The 18,390-nt window shown below is 41.2% G+C and overlaps 2 protein-coding genes across 3 annotated transcripts in view; one reads left to right on the top strand and one right to left on the bottom strand.

Annotated features, from left to right (window-relative positions):
- SLC25A24 (solute carrier family 25 member 24) overlaps positions 1–6,344 on the bottom strand; it is a 46,014-nt gene extending 39,670 nt beyond the window's left edge. The window contains exons 1-2 of one of the 2 annotated variants that reach the window (XM_081949288.1): positions 6,296–6,314; positions 5,948–6,162 (exon numbers count right to left, since the gene is read on the bottom strand). In XM_081949288.1, the coding sequence (XP_081805414.1) occupies positions 5,948–6,130 (183 nt within the window). In that variant the 5' untranslated portion in view covers positions 6,131–6,162; positions 6,296–6,314. Of the gene's footprint in view, positions 1–5,947 lie in introns of both variants that reach the window. The other variant, XM_081949287.1, reaches the window with a different exon arrangement.
- Positions 6,345–16,097: 9,753 nt separating this feature from the next.
- EEIG2 (EEIG family member 2) overlaps positions 16,098–18,390 on the top strand; it is a 36,177-nt gene continuing 33,884 nt past the window's right edge. Inside the window, exon 1 of the mRNA XM_081948255.1 lies at positions 16,098–16,799. Coding sequence (XP_081804381.1) covers positions 16,651–16,799 — 149 coding nt within the window. The 5' untranslated portion in view covers positions 16,098–16,650. The remainder of the gene's footprint in view (positions 16,800–18,390) is intronic.

Genomic DNA, 18,390 nt, shown 5'->3' with positions numbered 1-18,390 from the left:
CACAGCAGAGGGATGAAAGAGCCACAAATGGCTCCAGAGCCGCAGGTTGCTGACCCCTGGGTTAAACCAAGCATATTGTATGAATCTGAGGCAGTTTTCATTTCCAGGAAGCACAAAAGCAGAAGATGGAACCACCCAGGTGGTTTCAAATTCTGGTTCACGCTAAATGTACACAGTGATGGTTCTTTGCTTTATTCATTCATTTAGTCTATTCATACAGCAAGCTTCAACTCTGGGCAGCTACCGATGGATTAAAATGAATGCCAAATCAATATACTGAACAATGCCATGACACAACTGAGGCCAACCCATAAACACTTCATATCAAGGCATTTCAGACTGACTCACATCCCAGCCCAGTATCCAGGGGAAAAGTTCCTTCTTCAAAGCAGTAGAATTAGGGCAACCCTAATATCAGGGCATATACTCTTCCATAGGGCAATAGTTGAGATAGAGAAGACATGCTTTCTAGGTCCCTCCAAATGCCAATGTCATACAGATCCTTCATGGATTTCTTGTTCTTTGATGGTATGTTTAGCCTTAGAAAAACCACAGACAATATTTAAAGTGCTGGATACAATGCTCTAAGTCACATTAAGCAAATATTCTACTAAATTGTCCCTACTATCCAAGGACAACTGTATAAACAAACCATCAATGGAAAAAAGAAACATATATTTGCTTCTTTATTATATACTTATTAGACGTCACTTGGATTTATGCTTTACTGATTCTGTTATTTCTGTAAACAGACTACTAAAAATTATGAATTCATATTTTCTCCTGGAAACTTTCTAACACAAAATGTTCCTTTCTCATGTCTTCGTAATCTACTCAACCTATATGCCACTTCGTGTATCTCATTGTTAGTGTACTTTACATTAGACTTGCAAGTGTAAAGTACACACATATCACAAATAAGTTTCCAAATGCATTCATCACATCATGCCAATCTATTTATGAGCAAGCGATGATTCATTAAACTGTCTTTAGGCTAAACTTTGTACTGAAGCTCATCATTGATTGAACAGATCTGTCTCTATGTAATGTGTTAAAACTCTTATAAAAGGCGTCTAGAAGACCTCATGAAACTGTTAAAATTCACTTCATTGTTATGATTTCAGAAACAAGACCAAGGGCATTATGAAAGGGGAAAAGAGCAAAAGAAAGGAAAAGAGCAAAACTGATCAAATGTATTCTGCTCGAAAACAATAAACGAACTCGAGAGTGTAATAAAATTGTACTGTATGCGCATTATTTTTCCTACAAATTGCCAGGAGAAAAAGGAAAGGGAGATGGCTGGTGGAATATTTTTGACAGAGATTTATATTTCCTGCAATAGTTTAGGTTTAAAATATTTTACCATGCTTCTTCTGTTTATAAAATAGCTTAAAATGTACAGGGAGCAATATAAATTGAAATATTTTAATTTTGTACTTTCTGCCCTAATCCATGGGGGAATTATGAGATAGGCTGATCAAATATAGGTAGTTCTCAATGTGCAGCCATTCATTTGGCAACTGTTCAAAGTAACAATGGCACTGAAAAATATGACTTATGGCCAGTTCTTGCACTTACAACTGCTGGAATGTTCCAGTAGTGGGTTCTGGATCCCGTTACACTGCAACGGGGCCCGGCATCCACCATGAGGACGCGCACAGCCTGCACGCATGGGTACTTACCACCCGCGACGCTCCAGCTCCTTGGCAGAGCTTCGTGCAGGCGCCGTATGCTCCATGTACATGCACGAAAGCCCCGATCAGCTCAAATACTGGTAAGGAGAGCAGGCGGGAGGGTGGGCCCTCCGGAGCACCGTACAGGGATGGTACCTGGTGCTCCCAGCAGGCACCGGTGCGCCCGGTATCCCACCACTGGAATGTTCCCAAAGAATCAGAAGAGCAAAATTTGATCACTTGGCAAACCAGGATGTACTTATTATCGCTGGAGCATGCTGAAGTCATCCATGACTGGCATGTATGATCTTCCCAGGGGCTTAAAAGAAGCAAGGCAATGCAGAAAATTGGAATTGCTTAATATGTGATTTGCTTAATAACCGTGGCAAAAAGATATAAAGCCAGGTGTGATTCACTTAACAACTACATCACTTAGCATTCCTGGCTCCAATTGTGATCATAAGTTGAGGACTACCTGTTCCCCAAGGGAACAGAAAACATATTGTACATGCTCTTTATATGTACTACACAGAACAAATTGAATTTTACTTACATATAGATGGTCCTCAACTTATAGCCATTTGTTTAGTGACCATTACAGCAGCACTGAAACATGACTTATGGCCAGTTTTCACACAATCATTGCACCCCCATTATCACGGGATCAAAATTTGGGCACTTGGAAACTGGCATGTACTTATGACAGTTGTACTGTCCTGTGGTCATGTGATCACCATTTGTAACCTTCCCAGCTGGCTTCCAACAAGCAAAGTCAGTGGGGGAAGACCGATTCATTGGATGACTGCATGATTCACTTAACAACTGCAGTTCTTCACTTAACAATTTTGGCAAAAAAACCCTCATAAAATAAGGGAAAACTCACTGAACAACTGCTTTGCTTAGCAACAGAAGTTGTTGCCATGTTGAGGACCACCTATATAAGCCTTTGGCATCAAATGTAGGTGGGTAGATCTCTTGGATCTAGTTTTTAAAAAGCATGGTTCAAAGTCTGCCCATCCTGTTTTTTAAATTTTCTTAAGCATACTTAGATACACTAACTATTCTAGCATGATACACTTATCCGTGATTAACTGAGCTATCATTCATTTCCCTTCCTAGGTTTACAGAGCAATGAATCATACAGACTGAATGGATATCACATGGTAGACCAAAAGAATGTCATGAATTGTGGATCAGCATATCCAGTCCAGGCACTCTTTTATAGTTCATAAAGTTATGGAAACCCAGAAAACTGGATTAATTGAATGAATTAGGGAGGATACTGTGCCAGCTTTAGCATAAGGACTCCAACTTGAGTAGATGTGATCTTGGAAATTCTGCTGGCGTTCTCTACAAAGACCTTATGTTGCCACCTATATGTGGGGACCAGGGGTGGGTTATGGCGGGCATTACTGCTGGTTCGGTCATGCGTGCACTGGATGCACGCTGTGCGAGCATGCGCACTTCAATGAAAATTGTTCTGTGCATGAGCAGAACTCAAAAAAAAGATGGCAATGGCGGCGATGGGGGAACCAGTTTCTGCGACCCAGGCCAACTTACCACTACCGGTTCAGCCAAACCGAGCTAAACCGGTAGGAACCCACCTTTTGTGGGGTCCCTTTGCTATGTTCAGTGACAAGGTGAACTGGTTTCATGATCAAAACTGCTAAATTGCACAGGTCCCAACATTCATCTGATCTTTCATCATAAATATTTTTGACTAAAATATTTTTTTTTTAAAGAATCAGCCTCAAAGCAACTTCCTGGAAATCCTGTTCCTCATATTCCTGTGCTCTTTGCACATTGTGCTCAATCTGGCAGCCTTTTTTCCCCTTTTTTCTGAATACATATATTCTAACTGCATGTACCTCCTCTGTTGTTTCTAGTTTTCTCTGGCATATTTCAAAGTATTTTCTTCCTCACAATTTTAAGTAATCAGAAATCTCTGATTTCCCTCCTTTCTGTTCAGTAAACTGAGCCCGCATCAAAATGATAATACTCACATGATAATGTCGCGATGCAAACTTCGCCCTTACATGCTTGTGTCTTGACATTCAACAAAAGAGCAAGTTTCCTTTACTTTATGTGGATTTGCTATGATGTAAATGATCACTTTATGTAAGAATTCACTTTATGTGACAAAGCTAAACCGTGTTATTTGGGCCAGCATAGTCAATTTGCTTTAGAAATCTGAGAACTGCCAAGACATCATCCTGCTAAAATTGCTTGTACATTTTCACACCAAAAGCCATTTCTTCCCTCACTCAGACATTTACCATTGGATCATGTAGCTGTTCTAGTTGTATGACCTGTCTCCATGCCAGCAATAGCTACTACCTCTTACTAAGAGATCAAAATCATTGTCTTGTTCAAAACAAGAAGAAATTAAGTTGAATAAAGTAGGTTAAGCTATTGTAAAACCATCAGTCCTAGGACAAACTTGCAATGTCAGCACATCTGTACAGCACAACACAGCAAAGAATAATAAAGTTCATGGTGCCACAACGTATTCTACCTCCTTCTCTGCCATGGCAACTATGCATTTTAGAAATCCAGCTGTAGACAAGATTGAGAAAGACCAATAATGCTTTCACTGTACAGAGGACATGAGACAAGAAAAGAAAAACTGTTTGAGTAACATTCTGCTTAAACTAAGGTTCTTCAAATGTACAGGCAGTCCTTGTATAGCAATTGTCTCATTTAAAGATCCTTTGTAGTTATGATGGTGATAAAAAGTAACCAATCCACATTTACATTTCCAATTCTATAAAGCTGAAGTAAGATTGTAAACACAAGTGCAGTTTCACTTAGCAATTACTTTGCTTAATGACTAAGCTGCCAGTCCCAATTGTGGTCACTAAGTGAGGATTACCTGTATGAACCCGTTTCTCAATGTATTTGGGTTATATAACCTGCAACCCATTTTCCACTAGTTCAGTGTCTTGCTTTATGCAAATTCACTTTGCGTCAGGTTTTCAGGGAATGTATTCTTAGCATGAAGTGAGGGAATCCCATATGGAAGTCACAATTTTTGTGTCATGATGTACAAACCCATCCAATCTTCAGGCTTATTCTTCTTTCTGGAATCCATCTATCATTGCTCAGCTATCACGTGTGATGAAAGCCCCATCTCTTTGGACAAAGTGATATTATTTCTTCCACATTCGTGCAGATAGATACGTTTGGTACCACACTCCAAAATGCTAAGTTGTCTATAATGAAGGTTATCACATTTCTACCGTAGCAGTTCCACAGTTGGCAACATAGCACTTGGTTAGATGCTGTGGCTAATCTTCAGTGTGCGGTTATTATATCTCATCTGTCATTTACTGTAAGGACACTGATCAAACAAAACTTTATTGAATTATAATCTATGAACGGATGGTACAGTTATGATAAGATGCCTCCAGTGGTGGGTTGCTTACTAGTTTACTACCAGTTTGCTTGTGCATGCACAACATTTCTGCACATGCACAAAAGCGTCCGGGTGGGTGGGCAGAGCCTACTGCCACCGCCACTATTGGTTCAGCTAAACCGGGCCAAACCAGGAGCAACCCACCTCTGGCTGCCTCCCTTTAAAGCTATACTCTCCAAGAATAGATTACGTCGAATATGATAAATTGCTTCTTCTTAAAGAAACACATCTAGAAAACTCCTTCAAGAGCTATTCGGTTTGTCACAAATGAAGAATAATTGTTGAGGTTGTCACACAAAGTCTACCATCAAAGTTCTTTTTGGTAATTTATAAAAACTGGTTATTTTCTTTTTTTTCTTGGCCAGCTGTGCTTTCCTGTCATTAGCACACCCCACTTTTCTTCCAGTTGTCTTATTTCCCCATTCCCTCTTTTTAAGATTGAGGGACCATTCACATTTTACTTACAATCCACAGGAACAAATCAGCTCTCCTCACAACCTGACTGGACCTTTCCAGGTTCCCTGTGAATGGGAATTGCCTGTAACTTTTACAGCAGACAGCCACGTGAGGGCAGAAAATACTGTATAAGGAAATAAATGTACAGGAAAAGCATGGCCTCCCCCCAATGAATAATACAACTCTTTAAAATCTCCAGGTGGAATGAATGGAGACCAGTGGAAGGAGCTCTTTTCTTATAGAAGCCAAAACCTATTTTTTAAAAAATATTGTATTGAGATAAGTGAAGCCTTCGGGTTTCCAAGACTCTCCTTTATGCGGGGGTCTGGAATCCGGAAATAAGAGTTACTCCCCTGCTTCTTTTCCCTCCTCCTCTTAAACAAGCCTTACGCCTTGCACCCACCTTCTCCGCGTCATCTCCCAGAGGGATGCCCAGCTCCTTAAGGCCGCTATGTAGCTCAGCAATGTCCACTCGGCCATCCTGGTTGCGATCTAGTTTCTTGAAGAGGTTTTCGTACCTCGACTTACTTTCGGGCGCTTCGCAGGCAGCCGCCGGGAACACCAAGCCCCTCAAAACACGAAGCATCGTGCAGTCTTAAGAGCCTTTAGTCAGGAGGGCTAAACAACAGAGGGGAGGGATAAGTAAGCAGGAAGAGAGCCAAAACACGATCCACGCAAGGGCCGGTCGTTAAAAAACAAATCAATCTAAAGGCCGCGCGCTGTAGCCAAGTATTTTTTTTAAAAAAAATACCGTTGGCTTTTTGTAGCTCTTGGGAGGAGCCATCCAACGTTTAACGAAGACGACGGGGGAGAGGCAACACCCCAAGAGGGAGCAGGAAGGGGAAGAGCTGGTTTCTCCTCACTGGATTCTGCGGGTTTGCTCACTCGCGGCATAGGAGGGGCTTGGTTCCTTTGGCCTCCTCCTTACGTACATAAGGGAGCAGAGTTTGCAGGAGAGCAAATTACGCAGTTCGTGGGTAGCCAACTTTAGCCCGGGAAGCCCGCTACAATATTTACTGTGGTATTTGCAACTGTAGACAAAACAGGGCGCGCCACTTTGTCTCTCTCTCTCTCTCTCTCTCTCTCTCTCCCTCTCTCTCTTTTTATCACCCGGACCTGTAGCGCGATCGCGTAGAGGTAAATCCCAGGGGATCTCCGAGGCGAGATGCCGCAACGGTGGCATCTTAAAAGGGGCTCGCCAGGGAGACGCAGCGGGTCCAATTAGAGTCGGGCTGATTCACATGGAAACAATCGCTTTAAAAAGCGAGCGCGGCTTCCAATTAAACAGAGCTTGCTTGGCCATAGTGCCAAGGCTGAATCTTTTTGACGTTTGGCTTCCGCTGGGTTTTAAGGTCTGGGATTTGGGACATTTACGCGTTTTAGTATGTCTAAAATGAGTTTGGCTGGATCGCTGTATAATTTATTTATGAGCCTTTCTCCTCCCCGCATTTCTTGGATTGCGAGCCATCTTGCTTATCGAGGATAACAGAAGCTGCCCAGGTATCCGCAGGGCCAAACAAGTCAGGATAGTGACCGCGGCAGGGCGAACGAAGCTCCGCCTGTTGTTTATGTCTTCTTCTTTTTTTGGACCAAACCCTGCGGACACTATTGAGTAGCCCAGAACATCTGGAATTCCGAGATTAAGAAAGGCTGCGTGGCAGGCAGATATGTAACATGCTGAAACTAGTCTCGTTTAATTTTATTTGTTGTGAATGGCTGTTTTCAATAGTAGGAGTAATCCTGTTGGAATCTTTAACAGAAGAGGTTCTTTAACTATGATTAAAAGTGGCCTAATAATAAAGTGACCGAAGGGTACAAGGAGAATCCAAAAATGCACAGAGTTTTATCAATCCTTCCATAAATATGTTCACATGTGTGTTACGCACATACAAGCACAATAGCGATCTCCTTACCTACATTTTGGGGCAGTAGTGAAATTCAATTTTTTTACTACCGGTTCTGTGGGCGTGGCTTGGTGGGTGTAGCAGGGGAAGGATACTGCAAAATCTCCATTCCCTCCCCACTTTGGAGCCAGCCAGAGGTGATATTTGCCCGTTCTCCAAACTACTCAAAACCTGTCAGAACCTGCTGAATTTCACCCCTGTTTTGGGGGTAAAAACTGCTTGAAAAAGGGATTCGACACATGTTTTGGGGCTGCAGTAGAAGTAGATTCCTTGCAAAATGAATGGGTCTGGCATACATTACAGCAGGCGCAGTTTTGTGGTAATATGTATTTTCTAACAAAATCCATTTCCTGTACTCTTGGCTGCTATGAAGATTGCAAACTCTGAAGGAATTCCTAGGAAAACGTGAGCGGGGCAGATAAAGACAAATAACCCCAAAATGATAAACTCTGCTTAATAGACCAATTCAAAGTGATGTAGTTAATATTAAGAAAAGATTCACATTAATGGTTAAATGTCTTTTGCCCAATCTGACTGACTGGGAAAAGGTTGCAAATGGTGAAGGAGTTGTAAATCTGCAAGTGCATCACTACAAACCCAACTAAGGATCAACCCTAACCGTAACCCTTGACCACACACAAAAAAGTTGTCCAGCTCTGCTCTTAAGGAAAGCAGAGAAAATCAAAGAAGGGGATCCTCATTTGAAATGGAATATTGGCTGACTGATAAAAGTAAGATGGAAACCAAAGGAGGAGGAATAGAATGAAAATTCTTGGGGTTGGGGGGAGACATGGTTATCTGGAACATCAAAAAGAAATATCTGCTCTTCAGATGTTATATGCAAGTTCTAGTTTTGTTGCAAGTTCACGTTTGGTCAGGGAATTCTGGCTGGCAGGGTCCAGAAGAACCTTCTATACCATAGGTCAGTAACCCGTGACTCTGGAGCCGCATGTGGCTCTTTCATCCCTCTGCTGCGGCTCCTTGTTGCCAGTCAGCTCCCCAATTGATAGGATTTTCAGGATAGGTACAGGAAAAAGGACGCCGTGCTAGGAAGGAGACTCTATGGTGGGGGAACCGGACTTCCAGTCGGCTCCAGAATTGAACTGGGGGCTTCTGGTTAGAAGCCTTTGTGGCTCTGAGTGTTTAAGGTTGTGGACCCCTGCTGTATACTGTGACTCCTACTCCATGGAATATCTTATCCCGAGGTGAGATTGGTTCCCACCCTTCGGACTTTCTGCAAAAGCCTAAAAGACTGGTTCTGCCAGTTGGCTTGGAATATTACACTGAAGGTGGTTGATAGATCAATAGCTGAAACCACCTCCCTCTCCCACTACATTCTACACTCTCTCCCTCCCCAACTTTTAAACATAACCCATATTTTGTTGTATCTAAATATATATGTATATTTTATAGTTTGTTGTTTTAATGTTGTAAGCTGACCAGAGCCGCCTCATGGCGAGATGGGCAGCAAATAAATGTAATAAGTAAAAATAAATAATAAAAGTTCTGTTCTTCCCGTGCTGTGTTTTGGGATTCCTAACTCTGTTGGACTGTATGCATTGGGTATTTTAAAGTATTTATAATGATATGATGAAAAAAGTATTTTGAGTTTTGACTCTTTTTCCTTAGGGAAGCATAATATGTGTTATAATTTCATGGTTAAATGAAGAATTTGGTTGTATAGTAAAGAATTTAAATTTACAAGCCTCCCAATAAACAAAAAAGATCCCAATATTTATTTGCATTACAGGTAGAAACAGAACTTGAGGTGCTGTGGGAGACTTTGCTCTTTATGTCATCTTAGTTATTGTTTCAACTTGACGTGCAGTTTTTAAGGCAACATCAATAGCCAAAAGACCTGCAGTCAGGATAAAATTTATTTTCCAAAATATGTTTTCCATTGCTGACAAAAATCTTTTAACAAAATCTTCTCAGGAACAGTCTTTAATAAGAACAAACAGCACCATTACAAACAGCACTTTTATTTTTCAAAATGGTGCCACCTTGCTTGGCTGCAGCTGCTTCGGCTCTCAAAGTGTTGGGGTTTTGGAGGTGAAAGTGCCATCCAGGTTGAGTGATTCCATGGGAATCGCAACAAGAAAGCCAAATTGTAATATTGAACTGGTTTATGATCTCCAGTCCATATTGGGTTTGGAATTATTTAGCAAGAGAGGAATTCTGGAGTATGTGTTGCTTCGGATTGCTTCAGATGAATTGTTAAATTCTGGGAAGAGTCTTTGCAGTATTCAACACAGAACAACTAGTTTCTATAATAGCTTTATACCATAAAATATCAACCTTGTTAATTCTCAACTCTTTTTTCTGCTATGTTATTTTGTGTGTCTGTGTGTTTTGAGAGTGGTCATCGGAACTTCATTTTTTTTAATGTGTGCCAGTGGGTTCACAGAAAAAAGTGACTATAAAGGTTATCTTAACTTATTGCATAAATCAGCTTGCTAACAAGGAGATAAATACCTGTAGTTCCAACATTCACACCAGAGATGACATATTCTTTTTCATAAAAGGCTTGCTATGCAGTACAGTTACATGTCGTTCCCGCACAAAACATATAATTTCAGGCAACACAACCAAAGTTGTAGATGACAGGCAATAAAAACAAGTTAAGCAGCATAATTACAATTACAAAACTAATGTTTCCTTTAACTTGTTAGATTTATGTCCTACCTTTCTACTAAGAGCTGAAGGAAATGTGCATAGCATTCCTTCCTCTATTTTCCCCACAGCCACAATCCTGTTAAGTAAAAAGGTAGTGAATGGCCCAAAATTACTCACTGCATTTTTTTAATGATAGTGCTGGCTAGAGATGATAGAAGCTCTATTCCAATACATTTGAAGGACCAAAAAAAGTAGGGAAGACCAAACTAGGATGTTTAAGGGTTAGGGTTAGTCAGTTTTTTTTCTGCACTATTGATAAATATAGGAACAATATCGGTATATCATGCAATATGTTCATCTATGCATAATTTTCCTGAATTTCAATTTTGCACTAATGAGAAATGTCATTTGAATGTAGTAAACAGTTAATGAATTTGCTTGCTACTTTGTTTACTGTCAACATATGATATACATTTTTATTTATTGGTTTGATTTTTATCCCACCTTTATTACTTTGTAAGTATAGATAGTCATCTACTTACAACCATTTGTTTTGTGACCATTTGAAGTTACAATGGCACTGAAAAGGGTGACTTATGACTGTTCTTCACACATGTGATCATTGTAGCATCTCCATGAACTCATCAAAATTTAGATGCTCGGCAACTGGCATATATTAATGATGGTTGCAATGTCCCAGGATCACATGATCATCTTTTGCAATCTTCTGACAAGCAGAGTCAATGGGGAAGCCAGATTCATTTAACAAACATGTTACTAACCTAACTACAGTGCAAATGTTTATATTCAGGTAGTACTACTACACTCACTCATATGAGTAATAAAATGTCTTCAAGCAAACAAATTCAGAAAGAACCAAGGACTCCACAAATCAGATATTAATTACGAATTTAAAAATATTTAAAGCCCCAGGAATTCAAAGGTTTGAGTAAATTCATGCATTTTATCTTTTTAATGCTATCAACTTCTGAATAATTACACCAATAATCCAGCAGAGGGAGTTAAAACATTGGGCTATTTAAAAAAAAGCCTACTGTAGAAGTATAAGAAAACTCTTATCCGCTGCTGAATAAAATTATTCTAAATATTGTATTGGGTTTTTATTTATTTATTTATTTATTTATTTATTTATTATTCGTATTTATAGACCGCCCCATCTCCCGAAAGGGACTCGGGGCGGTGTACAGTCACTAAAATGCGTTATAAAATACATATATAAAACAGTTAAATAATTAAATACGTAGGTGGAGGAGGTTGCAAGACTGTATATAGAATAATAAATATAGTACATTAAAAGCTTATTAAAACCCCAAACCCAATTAAAATGAATAAATCCCCGGGAGGTAAAACTAAGAAAGTGCCAGGCCAGCTGATTGAAATAGGTGAGTCTTTAAGGTCGGTGGTAGTTCGAATGTCTGGGGGGAGGTCATTCCAGAGGGTTGGGCCCATCACAGAGAAGGATCTACTCCTAGGTGTCGCCCGCGGGTTATAGTTAAAAAGTTGTATTTTAAAACATTAATGATCAATAATCTTTCTAACTTCCAGTTATTCGATAACTGCATGACAATAATCCATTTAGGATGAAAAGGGAACAAACAATATCTTTATAAATACATTTATAATATATTTAAAAATAAATTCATAATTACCACTCTCTATTCTAAATTATACTGTTTTTGCTTTGGGATGTTAAGATATTTTCACTATATAAAAAAAATGTTATATGGAGTTTGTGAAATATAAAGAAATAAATTAATATACAGTAGTTATCTATGATCCATTGTAGCCATCCAATATGTCTACAATCTTTGTCTTTTTTTTCTGAAAAAGTAGACACACTTCTAAACAAAACACTGGTCTGTAGTAGAACTAAAGATGAAAGTTTAAGTTTTTGTTAAATTAAAAGAAATCCACAAAAGTCCACAACAGCAGGTAGTGAAACGTAGCTTGGAAGGTATTAAGAGAGATCTAGTAGGTATATATTGCAGATTCAACTAGCACTATAGAATAGTTCTCGGCTTATGACTGTAATTGAGCCTGCCAATTACATTCATAAGTTCTGACAGTTGTAAAGTGGGTCATCCATTGTAATTTTGAAAGGTTGCTAAATAACTGGTCATTAGTCATAAATACTGTAAATACAGGTAATCCTCGACTTACAACAGTTCACTTAGTGACTGTTCAATGTTACAACGACACTAAAAAAAGTGATCATCTTTTTTTTATACTTATTGTATAATTGCAGCATTGTATAATTGCAGCATCTCCATGGTCCTGTGTTTTACATTTGGATGCTTGGCAACTGACTCACATTTATGACAGTTGCAGAGTCCTGGGGTCATGTCCCCAGACAAAGAAAGTCAATATGACTTTTGTTTAACTCAGATTCACTTAACAACCGTGTTACTAATTTAAGAACTGCAGTGATTCACTTAACAAATGTGGCAAGAAAAGTCATTAAATGGAGCAAAACTCAATAAATTTCTCACTTAGCAACCTACATTTTGGGATCAATCGTAAGTTGAGGACTACTTGTACAGGTTTCATGCCTCTTTTTTTGCTTCTGTTTCTATTTCTTTTGTCATATGCTAGAAAAGACAGACCAGATGTAGCAAGGTCTTCCCAATGTGATCTTTTACCGCAACGGTCCCCAACCTTTCAACTCAATGGACCGATGGAGACAGTGTCGATGGCAGGTGTTGTGGTCCACCAGTGGCCTGAGGAGCTGGCAGCAGAGTCAGACAGTGAGTAGGTTGGGGAGAAACATAGGGCAGTCCTGGAGCCTGGGGAAGGCTCGGATGAGGGCTCTGCGTCGGAGGCAGAGAGGGGGCCAAGGCCATCTGGGAGTTATGTGTGCCTCCGGAGCCTCCAGAGTCGAACATCAGCGAGGCAGAAGAATAGGGGGAGCCTGTTCCCAGTGTGTGCATGCGCAGAGCTGCCAAAAAGCAAGAACAGTTAAGACAAAAGGGGCAACTTGGGAGTAAGGCTTGGAGATGATTGACCCCTCCCATAAATTCTGAAGCTCCGTTTTGACTCTGTGCTCTGTGTGGCCTTGCAAAGCTAATTGCCAATTAGGTCTTTGGCAGCGTTTCAAAAGAGATAAAAAGTGGGTGCTTATCATCCTTATCCCGAAAGACTTTGGAAGACTTCTGTCAGACTCTTTACAAACTATTAGTGACACATTATAGGCTGTGAATGAACATAATTCACAGCCCTTGAAATAAAAAGAGGATTTTAGGACTAAGCTCTAAGTATGTGCTTTGTACTATCTCAGGAAGCCTAGGTCAGAACGGGGGGGGGGGGGAGGGGAGGGGGACAGAGGGCAAATGACTTTGTGCACATGCCACTTTCATACATGCAGGTTCACGTGCAAGCACACTCTCTCCCACTACTTCCATGGTCCAGTTCTGAAGAGGCTGTGGCCAGGCACTGGGCCTCAGACCGAGGGGGTTGGGGACCTCTGCTTTATAGTGTCTAGTCAATGGGTGTTCTGATCCAGCCTTCACAAGCAATGAGAAACCACTTACTCACAAGTAAAACAACCCCCTCTTTAAAACAGGGCAGAAACAGTCTTTATTCACATTGGATAGACCAAACCAAAAATAATTAGTCACAAAATGAAAATCTTTTCCTCTTCTGATTGAGGACACGAACAGTCTCTGTTCACATGGGAACTCAAGATAAAATAAAAGCCAAGCGGAAACATTCCCTGTTCACACTGGCTGAGGCAAATTCACTACCTATTATTTCCCAACAGGGAGACTCAGATAGCTACTCAAATACAGAGCAATTGGTCCCAACAAACCTGGTTCTAGCAAAGGAATCCAACTTGATTGATGTACCCTGGAAAACGAACGGTTGTCTGCAACAACAGGCCACTCCCAAACCCCTATTTATTTCCAGTCAGGGAGGGGAGGGCTAATGTCTATATCGTCTTTTCCCTGAGAGCCAGCTTATTGCTTTCCTTTGTTCTCCTCTCCTTTCCTCTCTACGCATAGGTGCTGGGATGGCTCCATGTTCCTCCCCCTTATTCAGGTCAGGCCTTGAAGACAGCTGCCTCTCCATCTGATGACGGACAGAAGGCCCCGCCTCTGCCTTTGCTTCCTCATCAGAGCCTTCCAAAGGCTCTGAAGCTAGACCAGGTTCCCCCTCCCCCTCTCCCTCCTCCTCACCTGACTCTGCTGCTAGCTCTGCTGCCACAATGCTGGGTACTAGAGCCCTTCTTCTTTTTCTGCTGATCATTCCCAGTATGATTGACTTCTTGAGTGAGTTAGTTAGCTTGCATGACATGACCAAAGTAAGACAGCCTCTATTTGGCGATCTTGGCTTCAAGTGATGTTTTGGTGAGGTTCAGTCTAGGACTACTTTGTTTGCTATTTTTGCAATCCAGAAATTCAGGGAAAGGTTATTTTTCCTTCTTTCAATCCTCCACTTTAGGTTAAAAATAAACCTGAGACATGAAAGTAATGAAACTTCTAATGGCATATCTGTTATAATGAAAAACACCTGTATGAATAAGGGAAGGAGAAAGTTAAGAAACTGAAGGAAGCTCTGTATAGAAATGTATATAAAATGTTGCTAAGCACCATAACAATGTGAGTGTGTGTTACCCTCAAACCTGTTGTAACTTCCTGAGTAAATTACTGGTAACAGACATGAGGGAGAATAAATATCTACTCAAGAGGTACACAGCCTGGCAACAGATAATCTTCTCCTTATCTCTTTTAACATGAAGTGTTGCTAATACTATAACTACATGCTTAGAAATATGCACACCAGGAATTACCAAATTTGACATTACTGTACTAAGCAGAGCTATTATGGGAGAGATCTAATTTCACATTCCTTCATGTTTTTAGTTCAAACTTTTGCAATGTTCAGATCCATTCACTGCCAATCCTTCTTTCCAAGCAATCTACTTTGTAAGGTTAACCCAAAGAGATAATGGCAGGGTGTGGGAATAAAAATACTACCTTGAATGTTTTAGAGAAAAAAATGAAATATGCTAATTCTGTAAAGGTAATTAGTGGCCCATTTAACTTTGCAAAACACAACATTCTTCCACTTGTCTCCACTTGGATGCCATAAAGTGAATAATGATATGTGTCCTAATTTTTGCTGAGTGTACTTTGCTTAAGGTATTAAACATTCGGCTATTTTAAGGCACTTCTCCTTGATTGAAAGTCCTCAAGGCATTAACAACTCAGTACTTCAGCCAAGATATTAAGAGCGGGAGTGTCATATAAAACCATGCTCAAAAACGTTTTTCAAATTGTGAATCACATACAGTAGCACAAATGCATCTCAGTTGCAAAGAGGATGATATATTGAGGACACATTATTTTACAGGGAGGTTAATTTTTTATACTCATAATCCAGCTTTGCTAAGAAGAAGTTTTAATTAGCATTTTTAAGTGAATAGTCATTCTAAGTTGCACCATTGTCTGTGGACATGGAACCCGAAATTGTTGTTATTCTAGAAATCTAGATGAATTGTGAATAAGAATTAAAAATGATTAACGAATGGAGGAAAAGCATCCATATATGTATGCATGTATGTATGTAAATATATGAATATGTGTGTATGTGTATGCGTGAGTGTGAGTGTATGTATATATATATGATGAAAAGCATTTATCCTAAACACGGAAGGGGTCACAAGGGAATTTGTATCATTCCGGGAAGAAAGGATTGCAGCCAAAGCGTGAGGTGCCCTTGTCGCTTGGTTGGCAGAGATGCCTAAAAATTGAAATCTTGTTTCTCTTAAATCGGTGAGATCACCGTTCGGTCAGGAAATGAGTAACACCATTGCAACACCTGGTTGCGGGCCTGTCCCCAAAAGCCACACCATTTCTTTACGCCTTAAAACCCCTCCGCCTTACGGGGTCCTACTGCAGTTGGCGGGGAGGGAGGGGGAGAAACACTAAGGATCAACGCCCGGGGATTCTCTGCCTGGCGTGCGCCGGACCGACCGCGTCACCTTCTCACCCCACCCCCGGAAACCTTCGGTGCCGGCTACAGCCGGCAGGGGCGCCCACCCCGAGAAAGGGGGAGAGAGGGAGCTCTCCCGTCACTCAGCGGGTTTCTCGTGACTCAACGGACTGACGCCGCAGGAGGGCAGGAAAGGAGCCGGTCTTGGGAGAGACCGTCCCTCCCCCTCCAGAGAGCCCGTGCGGGGAGAGAGAGGAGGCGGGCTGGTTTGAACGCGGGCGGCCCGGCGGGCGGTTTGTGGCCGGCGTCTCCTTCGCTCGCTGGGGCGGGCGCAGCAAGACGCATGTCGTAGCAGCGCCCGCGCCGCCTGCCTGGGTGAAGACAGCGCGCGGGCGGGCGTGTTTTTCTTTTCCACCCCCTCCTCTCTCTCTCTTCGCCCACCCGCCTCCTGCTGCTTTTCCTCCCGCTCCTCCCCTGCGTTGCCTGGTCACAAGGGCCGAAGAAACGACGGCTGTGTAGTAATGGAGGAGGCGGCGGGGGGTTAAGCAGAGACGAGAGGGGCGCCCCCCTTCGCCCTTCGGCGGCGAAGGCTGCTTTGTCGCGCGCCTCCTTTCTTTGCCTGCCCCAGACTCGCATGGCTTTCATGATGATGAAGAAGAAGAAGTTCAAATTCCGCGTGGAACTGGAGCTGGACGAGCTCTCCTCGGTGCCCTTCGTCAACGGCATCCTCTTCTGCAAGGTGCGGCTGCTGGACGGCGGGAGCTTCAGCGGAGAGTCCTCCAGGTAGGAGAACCGCTCCGACTCCGTTAGCCTGGCCGGGAGAAAGGGGGCTGCTAAGAGTCTGGCCGAGCCTTAGACACCTGTTAGGCTTCTCCAGCTACGAGGCATGCAAATTCGGGGTTGGCTGGGGAGAAATAACAGCGTAGGTGAAGGCTATTGCTGCTTTTTCTCTCGCTGTCGCTGCTAAGGTGCAAAACCGATCCCCCCCCCCCGACGTGTAGACCCGCGAATCTAGGGAAACAAACCCTCTATCTTAAGACATAGCCTTCAAATCATCATTTCTGGAGGATCTGTTTACAACCCAAGAGCTGTATTCACGGGAAAGCATCATCTGTCAATGAAGTGAGTGGCTCTGACCCTGCACAGGGCTTCTTTTTTTTCTCCCTCTCCACGTTTGGATAGAGAAATCGCCTTCCTCCCAAGGGTTAAATTTCACCGTGGGGATTCCTCAGAGGAGTGGTTGTGTGGTTTCTTGACAAATGAAGCTCTAAGTTTAAGGAAGCCATGACCACACCTGTATTTTTTAGCCTAATTGCAAACAATTCTATACATTTCTCCAAAGAGCACAAACCTACAAATAATTGCATTATCTCATTAACTCTCAGAATAAGTCCTCTGGTCGATGTAAGATGCCATGTGAAATACAGTAGAATTTCTGCTGCTGGAAAGAGTTAAAAAGTGAGGTTCATTACTCAAAGCTGATCTTTTTATCCACCTATTTATTTATCAAATCAGAATAAGGGAAGGTCTTTTGCCTTGTTTTATGTAGAGAAGGGCAGTTATTATGGCAAGAGGTCAACAAAATAGTTATTAATTGATTTCAATATACAATACTATACTATACAACTCGGATTCTGAAATCTCTCATTGAATATCAATGTAAGGTGTACATTATTAGATTTTTAGGTGGCATATAAATGATGGTTTGGAGTTTTGAATAATAACAGACTTCAGATTTCCAATATTTCTAATTTGATGTCTACAATTTATAATACTAACACAAATATATACAAAATAGGTGCCTGTAGATGGTGGTCCATAAAATCACCAGGAGTTGAGATCATCTTGAGGACCCTTTCACTTTTAATTAATAGAGTAATGGTTAGGGAACTCATAATATGCTAGGTTTAGGAGCTTGACCCCCTAATCATTTCAGTAACTCCTTCATCTATTTGCATTGGCAGCAAAACAGAAGTGGTTTGACATTTCATTTTTCCTGAATATTTTTTTCAACTTCCCCAGTTAGTATTCTATTCAGCTATTTCCTGGAATCTCCATCCAATTTTGCTTAGCTTTTTTAATTTGGCAAAGTGTTGCTAACTATATGCGTACTGTAGTATGTGCTCACTGGTTTAAATTTGCAAAACAGAGGGTTCTATTATATATTATATGCATAAATACTTTCTGTTTCATTAGTATGGGCATGAGTATCAATTATGTGGCATTTTCTTGTTGCAGTATATGAAAATGCACACTGAGACAGAGTTACATTTTACTAGCCAGTAGCTATGGTATAATGCAGCACAGTAAGTCCAAACAAAGTTTTTAATTGTCCCTTGACACATATATGTATCATTTCTTTTCATTCATAAAG

Source organism: Natrix helvetica, assembly GCF_964273705.1.
Source record: "Natrix helvetica genome assembly, chromosome: 3".
Lineage (NCBI taxonomy): Eukaryota > Metazoa > Chordata > Lepidosauria > Squamata > Natricidae > Natrix > Natrix helvetica.
This window is presented reverse-complemented; position numbering and strand designations above follow the sequence as displayed.